The sequence below is a fragment of the Leucopleurus acutus genome (genome assembly GCF_964270905.1).
Source record: "Leucopleurus acutus genome assembly, chromosome: 14".
NCBI lineage: Eukaryota > Metazoa > Chordata > Mammalia > Artiodactyla > Delphinidae > Leucopleurus > Leucopleurus acutus.
In genome coordinates this window covers 60,434,745-60,445,507 of record NC_139156.1, presented here as the reverse complement: position 1 = coordinate 60,445,507, position 10,763 = coordinate 60,434,745, and the positions used below count along the sequence as shown (strand labels likewise).

Sequence of the window (10,763 nt, the reverse complement as noted above, 5' to 3'; positions counted from 1 at the left end):
AAGCATAAACTGCTGGAAGTGACATGGACGAATCAGAAGGTTCATTGGTATTTTGAATGACCTCATTTCGAGTCTCTGGGGCATAGTCCATTGGGAGAGTGGGTCTGGGGTTCTGACAAAACAGGGCTGTGGTCCCCAAAAGTCTGGTGGAAAAGCTCCTGTTTGTTCTCATCTACAGACAAGGGTGTCCTGACCGCTCATCTCTCCACAGGACCAGGTGTCCCCCACCTGAACAACGAGCCAGGTCCTGAGTGATGTCCCCAAGCTGAGTGCCCATGGCCCTACCCTTCCCCATGGAGAAAGGACTCACTCTGCCCCAGGACTGCCGACACTTTCTGCACAGCCTGAGAATGAGGAGCAAATATGCCCTTTTCCTGGCTTTTGTGGTGGTGGTTTTTGTCTTCATTGAAAAGGAAAATAAAATCATATCAAGGTGAGGGATGCAAGCCCAAGTCTTCCCTATCAAGGTGGGGTGGGTGGGGGCAGAGAGGTAGCTTATAGGGCTGTCTGTGGACCTACAAAGGCAATCCCTCAACCAGTAATCATCAGACCTCTCCTGTGCCCAGGCAGTAGGTCATGCCCATGTCCTCAGGACTGCACAGCTGTGAGACTTGGGCTCCAGACTCAGGCAGTCTGAGTTGGAATCCTGATTCTGGCACTTTTTTTTGGCCGCAGCGCACGTCTTTCAGGATCTTAGTCCCCCCACCAGGGATTGAACCCATGACCCCTGCAGTGGAAGTATGGAGTCCTAACTACTGGACCGCCAGGGAATTCCCCTGATTCTGGCCCTTTCTAGCTGTGACAGCTTAGACAAATTATTTCACTTTTCTGTCTTAGGTCTCTCTTCCGTAAAATGTGACTAATAATGGGGCCTGCCTTGTTGTAAAGATTAAATAAGAAAATGTAAAAGCGTTTAGCCCTGTGCCTGACACACAGTTGGTGTCCTGTACTTGCTGGCTGTGGTTATTATTATTAATTAACTTCCTGGCCTAGGATGATGCCTCACATTAACAGCATATCTCCTATACCAATCTGAAGTCATGGATGAGGGTGAGGCAGGGTCCTGGTACAGATACTGTGGTGGGCAGGGCTGCCACGTTCAGCTGCCCAGGTTGTGCACTGTTCAACTCCAGGGGTGTGCACTCACAACAGCTACGCTGGGAATGCTGCCCCCTAGAGTTGGCAGTGTACGGCTGTGTGCAGTGGCCCTGCTAGTGGGCCTGCAAGACATAGAAAGATTTCACAGACCTTCTCTCCCAAGCACAACCCCTGCAAGAAAGCATCAACCAGGATGGGTAGGTTAGGAATAGGGCTATGTAGTAGGCACTATGTCAGTGCCCTGCCTGGGTTCCTTAGCATGGACTGCTCCAGTTTGTGCCTACTGGGTCCTATTGCAAGATCCTGCAACTCTCCACCTGAGGGCATTCCCTCCACCTGCACACTGGCAAGCCACAAGTCCTGGGGAGTAAATGCCTCTGGGAGCAGCCCTCAGTCAAGGCCAACTGGGAGCTTCACACCCCTTGGGTAGAGAATCCTGAGGTGTGTTCTATCTACACCGTCTCCTGGGGTTCCTCCGGCAGAGCGATTTGGCCACAGGGGTAGCCTGCTCACCCTTATGGACTTCCTTTCCTCCCTGCCTCACTTCCCTACCCCTCTACCCGTTCTTCCTGTGATCAAGTCCCAAATAAACTACTTACGCTCAAATCCTTGCCTCAGAGTCGGCTTCTGGGTGATTATCCTGGGATGCTCCTCAGGGTGGCACAGGGGATGGAGTCCCCAGTCAGTCATTGACCCCGGTATCCCTCTGTTCTCACAGGGTCTCGGACAAACTGAAGCAGATCCCCCAATCCCCGGCAGATGCCAATAGCACCGACCCAGCCCTAGTCTTGGCCGAGAACGCATCCCTCCTTTCCCTGAGTGAGCTGGATTCGGCCTTCACGCAGCTGCAGAGCCGCCTGCGAAACCTCAGTCTGCAGCTAGGCGTGGCGCCGGCAGAGGAGGCTGAGGAGGAGACCACAGAGTGGGAGCAGGAGTCCCGCCCACCCGCCGAGGCCCCGCCCCGGCGCCACTTGCTCCTCATGGCCACCACGCGCACGGGCTCCTCGTTTGTGGGCGAGTTCTTCAATCAGCAGGGCAACATCTTCTACCTCTTCGAGCCGCTGTGGCACATCGAGCGCACGGTGTCTTTCGAGCAGGGCGGCGCCAACGCCGCAGGCTCGGCCCTGGTATACCGCGACGTGCTCAAGCAGCTCTTCCTGTGCGACCTGTACCTCCTGGAGCATTTCATCATCCCGGCACCCGAGGACCACCTGACCCAGTTCGTGTTCCGCCGGGGCTCCAGCCGCTCCCTCTGCGAGGACCCCGTCTGCACGCCCCTCGTCAAGAAGGTATTCGAGAAGTACCCCTGCAAGAACCGCCGCTGCGGCCTCCTCAACATGACGCTGGCCTCCGAGGCCTGCCGCCGCAAGGAGCACATGGCAATCAAGGCCGTCCGCATACGGCAGCTGGAGTTCCTGCAGCCGCTGGCCGAGGACCCCCGTCTGGACCTCCGCGTCATCCAGCTGGTGCGCGACCCCCGCGCTGTGCTAGCCTCCCGCATGGTGGCCTTCGCCGACAAGTACGAGACCTGGAAGAACTGGCTGGCCAAGGGACAGGACCAGCTGAGGGAGGAGGAGGTGCTGCGGCTGAAGGGCAACTGTGAGAGCATCCGCCTGTCCGCTGAGCTGGGCCTGAGGCAGCCGGCCTGGCTGCGGGGCCGCTACATGCTGGTGCGCTACGAGGACGTGGCCCTCAGGCCGCTGCAGAAGGCCCAGGAGATGTACCGCTTTGCAGGCATTCCGCTGACCCCGCAGGTGGAGGACTGGATCCAGAAGAACACCCAGGCGGCGCACGACGGCATCTACTCCACGCAGAAGAACTCCTCGGAGCAGTTTGAGAAGTGGCGCTTCAGCATGCCCTTCAAGCTAGCGCAGGTGGTACAGGCTGCCTGCGGCCCCGCCATGCGCCTCTTTGGCTACAAGCCTGTGCAGGACGCCGCCTCGCTCTCCAACCGCTCCGTCAGCCTGCTGGAGGAGCGCGGCACCTTCTGGGTCACGTAGGGGACCCGGGGCGTCGAGCACCCCTCCTGGTGAATGCCCCGTCTTGCCTGCCTCACCCAGGCCAGCTGGGAGCCTGCAGCGCCGCCGCAGGGGTGGGCGGGAAGACGTGCAGGGCGTAGGTGGCGCCTGCGCTGTAGAAGTAGGCCCTCAGCCCGCTCGCTTCCCGCCCTAGCTGTGGGCCTGGAGCTTCCCGCTGAGAACAGGACAGTGGCCAGTCCTTTTGAGGGCTGCAAACCCAGACCTAAGGGGCTGTGGTGTCCTGAGCAGGCCCAGGCAGGCCCGAGCCTATTGACAAGCCTTTCTCGCCTCTCTCTCCCTCTCTCTCTCTCTGTCTCTCTCTCTCTGTCTCTGTCTCTGTCTCTCTCTCTCTCTCACACACACACACACACACACACACACGCACACACACACACACAGAGAAATATACATGAAACACACATAGGTGCCTGTAGACCCTGTGGGTCAGGGTCCACAAATATTTAACAACCAGAAGGGGTTTCAGACACTGACTAGCCACAGTCAGACCCCCTGCTGTACTCAGTGTCAACCTTTCAGTTTCCGAATTTCTCCATAATCCAGTGTGGCATCTGGGTGGGTCCCTGGGGAGAGGTGAAATCAGCTCTATATAGAGCTACGAAACAAACATACACATATAAAGACAAATACCTACACTCACACCCCACAGAGAGGCAGAAGAACATGAAAACACAAACACACACACAGAAAAAACCTTCCCCGTTGCCTTATGCTTTATCTGTATCACACACCTAAAGAAAAGCCTCTGCTTACCTTTTAGAGTTATTCGGGGAGGGGGGAATGATATACGGTCATGGGCCATGACCCTGTTCCCCATCCAAGCTTGAGGCTGAACGGTGGATGCAGAACTGCCAAGTCCATGGCCTCTGCCCACCTTAGATGCTCGTGGCTACCTCCCCTGACCCATTCGTGTCCTTGCTGCTAGCAGGCAGCATGGTTTGAAATGGCATGGCTGACCCTCGTGTGATTGCAGCCCGAAGGCCCTGTCCTAGCTCAATTGGCTCCCCGAGAGCAGGTCCATATTTGAAAGCGGCCTCAAGCCTGACTGGCAGGAGCATCAGTGGTCCCTGGAGGCAAAAGGCAGCTCATGAGTCCTGTCATTTCCGGCCAGGCCGCTGTGGGGCAAGGCGCAGAAGGAAATACAGAGTGCTCCTAAGGGAGAAGTCACATCAGGATACCCCGTCCCCCGAGAAGACAGGGACAGAGGTCAGCCACATGGTTGGTCGTCATGGTTATGTGGTTAGTGTCTGGAATTCCTCATTTAGGGCTCTGGGAAGAGTATTGCTCAATGTGGGATGGGGTGCATGTTTTATTTTTTTTTAAGTTATTTATGGTTTGGTCTCTTGTGGCTGTGTTTTCAGGTTTGTTTCTACAGGAGTGCTGCTTGGAAGCATTGTGGGCTTGAGGGGCTGAGGGGGGCCAGGAAGACCAGTGGGGAGCACTTTGGCTCCTGCTGGAGGAAGAGGAGGAGGAGCCTTCCCCCAGAAGAACCAGAGCCAAGGTGGCCACATGGCAGCCCACAGTGCCCCACGGGCTTTTTTGTTTGATCCAACGTGGAACAAATGTCAGAAACCAGTGGCGTTCTTTGCTGAGTGTCCAGAGACAGCATAAATTAGCAATCCTCACCCCCTCCCCAAGAAGAGGCCAGATTTGAACATCTCTCCCAGGTCCTAACATATTTCCTGGGGCGTCAGGGTCCTATGACCAAGCAGATGTCCCCAGAGTGGAAGCGTTTCTCCATTCCCACCCCAAACTAGGGAGCAGCACTCAGTACCACCTCAGAACTTGCAGGAAACATCAGCAGTTCACTAAGGGCTATTTCTGATTTCCTGGACAACCTCTGTATCAGATCCGTCTCATTGTCAAGCCCAGAGGGCTGAGTTTTGTTTTGAGTATTATGGGGAGCAGGGAAATACAGGATCTGGGTCCAGCTAGTGTTGCCATAGGGAAGGGGGGGTGTCCTGGCAGGAAGCCAGCCTTTGAAAAGGTGAGGACAGTGGCCATCTTGTGGGATCCATTACAGTCAGTGCGTTTGAGCTGCTGGGTCTCCATCACCATGGATTCAGCCAATCGAGGAAGTCTCTAGGTTTTCTGTTCCAAGAATAAATTGTGCCGGGAAATGGCTCTAATTTGGGGTCCAAAGGGACTCCAGCTCTGAAAACTTGATCCTGGGGCAGAGTGGGGCCAGGATGACTCTGGCAGGCCCAGAAGTACTGGCCATTCTTCCCCAGCCCTTGCCCTGCTCCCTCCACTGTTCCCCACCTGGGGGTGGTGGGAGGCAGGCACCTCTATCCAAGGCCCTTTCTGGTTCCTGGGGCCCTCCTAGTGTGGACTGCAGACTTCTTCCTTCTTCCCTTACTGTGCCTCTGAGGCCAAGGCCTCCACCCCTGAGCTCTGAGGACTATGCCGAGAATGGACCTTTGGGACTTCTCAGGACATTATCAATTTGTACACTGCAGGTTGACTTAATTTATTTATTTTGTGAAAAAGAAGAGACAGAAAATATTTTATTTTTTGCAGGGACTCAAAGCTGTACCCAAATCAAAAAAGATGATAATAATAGAAACCATTCACTTCATACATACAAGGACACTCCAAGACGATTCAGAATACACGAGAGGACAAAACTGAGAGCGTGGGAGTCACGATGGCCGCAGGGTATTTTTTTAGCTCGGTTTCCTCTTGTTGATTTGAAGATATGACAGTAAGGCCCTTTCTGCTATATTACCTTTGTCCAGGTATCTGAAATAGGACACGCCTCAAGAGAGTGTTGCCTTGGGCTTAGCAATGCTCTGGGAACCCTTGGGGTTTAGGGAGGAGAGGGAGGGATGACTACTGACTCTACACTCCATGGGACCTGGTTGGAGTAACGTGTGAGGGGTTTTCAGCAGGGAGCTGGGCTAGGGGAGGTGGTCCAGCTGGGAGCTAGTGCCTCCTCTTCCAGCGAGGCCAGCCCTGGTTTCTCTGCTCCCTCTGGCCCCCCACGAGCCTTCACCTCCACAGCACCCACCTGCCTGGAGACAGAGGGAGTGTTGAGGCCTCACCTCCGCCCACCGCCAGCTTCCTGGGAACAAGAGGCTCATTCAGCAATGAGCGTTTATTCGTTTTTCTTTTTCTTCATGAAGACCTCTTTAGCCCAGCCTATAAAAATAGTTCCGAACATTCCAGGCCTTGGTGAGACAGGGCAGTGTCCAACACCCTCAGGCTGTCGCCACTGCTGCCCATTCCTGGCTTCTCCTCTGGGCCTTGTTTATAAACCTTGGAGTGGATAAGGACATGGGGGGAAGGGTCTTTGGGAGCAGGATTTTGCGGGGGGCAGGATTCCTGAGTCCCATGAAGAGGGAAAAAGAAGAAGCAGATCTCTGTAGCATGGCCCTTGCAGGTTATCACCAACTTATTATTAAGGTTGAGAGACATAAGCAAATTCTAGCCCTCTGTCCCTTTATGTGATGCACTCACTTGAAAATAAGTAACCAAATGAACAGGGGAAAAAAATATTTGCCTGCCAGCACCCTCAGCCTGGGAGCTATGCCAGAGGCTGGTCTAATGGGGCAGCTGCTAACCATACCCTTAAGAGCAGAGGACCCAACCGACCCATTACAAGAACATCTTTCCCTTCCACCTCTGCTTTCTGAACAAGCTCCAGGAGGTCCCTGTCCCAGAAGACGTATGCTTGGCCTAGAGAGCAGACAGGAGATGTAAGCATCAGATGGTCTGGTCCTGACCCTGAAGGTCTCTTCCAGCCCTGGTTCTGTGTTAATTGACTATGAGGCCTATCCCTTCAGAGGCCCTGGATTATGAAGGACAGGGGCAGAAGACTGGATGGCTGTGTCCCCAAGGCAGTCCTCTCCCACTCCCATCCCCAAAGGCTGAAAGCAAAGGTGGGTCTCAGAGGGGTGGGTTCCTGAGGCAGGGAGAGTGGGGTGGGGGAACAGATGCCTGCAGAGGATGCTCCTTCTTTAAACTTGTGCAGTCTGACGAGCTCCAAGAAGTGGATCTTGTTAGTCTGCACAAATTTAAAGAAGGAGTGTCCTCTGAGTTCCAAAGTTAATGAGTTTGCCTGTGAAGATTCCTAGCACATGGTCCAGCTAGAAGGCAGGGAGGCGGCCCAGGGTTTCCTGAATGTAGCCACATGGCCTTTCAACTGCCCATGGTTTCAGAAGAGTGGAAGCTGCTCTTTACCTCAAAAGGATGAAGCAGAGTTGGCAGCTCAGATGTCTTAAGAACTTCAAGATCCTAGGGTCTTGTGACCTTTGTCATTCCATACTGTGCATGGGGGACTAGTTAGTTATGTGTTTCCAAGATTACATGGTACCATCCTCAGGGCCTAGCTCATACTGTAGACCAGGTATTTTATTTGTATTTATTTGTCAAATAAAATGGCCTATGTTCCTTACTTCTTCTGTCATTGGGCTTGAACTGGTCACCCCCTAAAGTCTCCCTTTCATCTGTACTTTCTAGGCCAAGTCTGCCTGGCTCCCCTGCTCCCTCCTGGTTCCTGCAAACTCTTTTTGCCAAGAATTTTGGCCCCCTGTCATGTTTCATGGGCGCACAGTACAGGATACCCCTTCATGGCCATACGTGGCCATGGTATGTACATATGTGTCCACACGTGTGTATGTGTAGCATGTAGCTCAGCCTGCTTGGCCATGTTGCTCCCAGCCCCCTTGCCGTCAATGTCCCAGATGTTCTTGTCATGGCTACAATCTCCTGGAAACACAGGGGCTGCCTTCAGAAAGCTGGTGGCCACCACCAGTCAGGATCTTCTCTGCAGAACAGAATGTGAACCCATCACCTGATGGCTTACTTGATTTATTTAATTAAAAATGAAAACGCGCAATGAGCAGAATCTGAAATGTCTCTGCCCTCTTTTTTGCGTTTATTCTCAGCAGCAACTGGGTTGTAAAAATTTAACAGGAAAATTTGTACGTCAATTATATCTCAATAAAGCTGGAGTGGGGAGGGGAATAGGAAAAAAAAAAAATAACAGGGAAAAAAATTAGCAGCAGTAGGAAAGGGGTAACTTCCAGCATGAAGCAGGTCAGAAAAACTGCCTACTCTTCAGGGGTGAAAGGCACAAGGGAAGCACGGATAAGTGCAGAGGGTGTGATGAATATTCTTTTACCAGAATGGCAGAGCTGGTGATAACTGTTTGGAGTTGGCTACAAGGATGAGGTCTGAGAGAGAAATACCTCATCATTGTCGGGAAGGGACAAGAACATTAGCTAAAGGTCAGGGGACCTGGGGACAAGTCCCAGCCTTGCCACTCTCTGGCCCTGTGACCTTGGGCAAGTCACTTCCGTTAATCTGTACCCCAGTTTCCGTTAGAATGAAAGGTGTAATTAGTAGTTGATAACCATTGTTCCAAAAAAGTCCCGTTAGGGATGGATTGAAGTCAGCTGAAAGGGCAGGCAATGCTCTCACTCGGAGCAACTGTGCGTTCATTCACTTCACATGTTGAAAGAGTACTTAAGATTTCATTTGGCCTTCAACAAAATCTCAAAAATCACCTGAGATTGCCAAGAACCCTTTCAACTAAGAAATTTTATGCAATTACATTGCTGTATCAGTCATATCAACTTAGTGCAAATTAAATTTCCACGATTTTGTTTCCTAACAGCCACCTGGAGGGAATGGGCATTTCCTCAGGGAAAAGGGCGAGGGTTCCTTTTGGAACACAGGAAGACAAAGCTGGTGGAGTTTTGTGGGTTTGGGGACAGACGGGAAGTAGGAACTGCAGCAGCCATGAGGAGGCAGAGAAGAGCTGAGCACTGGGGACAACGGTCCCTGGAGTGAAGGGGTGACAGAGTGAAGCATGATATGAGGAAATGAGACCTCTTCCCCAAAACTCAAACCCGTATCTCTGTCATTCCACCCAGGCCAGGTCTTGGAAGCTCAAACCATTTCCCTCCCAACCCTTAAAATACAGGAGTCAGCACAATGACATCCCGACCTGGGTGGAACCTCGGCCACCCCGTCCCCAGCCAGGTGCCATTGCTGTGTCCAATCTGCTGGGGACTGGATATATTTAGTTTAATTTCTAGGCTGTGTTTCCTACCACAAATGGCCACCTGGAGAACCAAATTGCCCTAATCACAGAGCAGAGACTAGCGACGTCCCCACGCACTGGCCCCCTCAGCCACCAGCCTAGGCTGAGCCTCCTTCCACTCCCAGACCTCTTAGGGTTCCTGAATCCTCCTGCACTACACCCCAAGTTATCCACCCTGGAAAGGAGCCGAACACCCCATGGGGTCTCGGAGGGGCAGTCAGCTGGCTCCATCCCTGCAGGCAGCTTGATCACCAGCAGAGAGAGGCCGTGGACTTGTGCCACTTGCTCACGGAGCCCTGCCAGGCCCCGCACTGCCAGGTCCTAGAGTCTGTAGCAGTGCCCCAAGTGTTTTGGAGGAACTGTTGTCACCTAACCTCTCTTAAGAAGTCATAGTGCACATTAGTGCATTAAAGGCTCTTAGAAGCCCTGCTTTCCTCTGTCTGACCCAGCTTACAAGGATTCACTCATAACAAATTTTATGGGTGGAATTCTTTTACCATGAAAACTTTTTTTGTTTGCTGAACAAGATTTTCAAGACTTTGGCATTCTATAGAACAATGTGTACCTACCAGATATCTGCAAGTGTAAGACTAAAAGCCATGGTAAGCAGACAATAAGGTGGTAGGTGAAGTGGCTGGGGAGAAAAAGCCCAGGGTTTCAGGGCCCCATCCCACTTTCACATCATTCTCACTGAGCTGCAGGCCAGGGGCAAGAGTCAGCCTGTGTGGGGAGTAGCAGCCTCAGGGTCACTATGGGTCAGAGTTCACAGCTCCAAGGCATCCATGCAGCTGTCATAAAACCTCCCAGTTGCTTGAAACCCTTCGTGTCCTCAAATCAACCCACACCTGCAGGGCCTCTGTGGCATTACCCAAAAGATGTGTTGACCCCCACAGAGAGTGGAGACCCTGGAGAACCAGGCCAGGCATAAACACCACAGGACACTATTGATCTGAGAAACTAGAGCTTGGGGTCATTCTTAAAGGAGTCATTTCTGAAACAGCCGGACAAAGGTTACCAACAGTAAATGGGTTCCCTGGAGATGTAATCCCCTAGTAGCTAGTAAACCCCTTGCTAAATGCTGCTGTGCAGTTTATTAGAAGAGCAAGCAAGTAGTAAAGACTCAGCAGGAGGGGCTTCCTCAAGAAAATCAGAATAGGAGAAGGAAGGAAGGAAGGGAGGGAGGAAGGGAGGGAGGGAGGGAGGGAGGGAGGAACAGAGAGTGACAGCTAGGAGGGGACATTCTCATGAGATGCAGGGGAAGAATAAAGCCAAGCTGCTGGAAAGAGCACCCATGAGAATAGCCAAAGCCATGATGCCGAAGCATTTAAGGGATGTCAGGGTCAGGCCAGGCCCAGGTACACACATAGCCCTGCACAGCACTGGCCATGGACCAAATCTACCCTGTGGATGTGTGGTCCATGCATGGTCTGCTTTTCTTTTTAACAACTGGTCACCACTTTAAAATTAAGGGATTTTATATAAAAACCAGATTTCTGCTTCCTCTTGAAAACTGGGTCACTTGGTTTGAATTACACCACAAGCTGATGCTGAGACAAAGATTTGAGAGCAAATGGTTTATG

General features: G+C 52.5%; 1 protein-coding gene across 1 annotated transcript; it reads left to right on the top strand.

The window, feature by feature from the left end:
- Positions 1 to 275: 275 nt before the first annotated feature.
- CHST3 (carbohydrate sulfotransferase 3) lies at positions 276 to 3,098 on the top strand (the record flags this gene model as incomplete). Its single annotated transcript, XM_082853962.1, has 2 exons — positions 276 to 433; positions 1,817 to 3,098. The coding sequence occupies 2 exons, from the start codon at positions 276 to 278 to the stop codon at positions 3,096 to 3,098; spliced, it is 1,440 nt and encodes a 479-aa protein (XP_082710088.1).
- Positions 3,099 to 10,763: the final 7,665 nt, after the last annotated feature.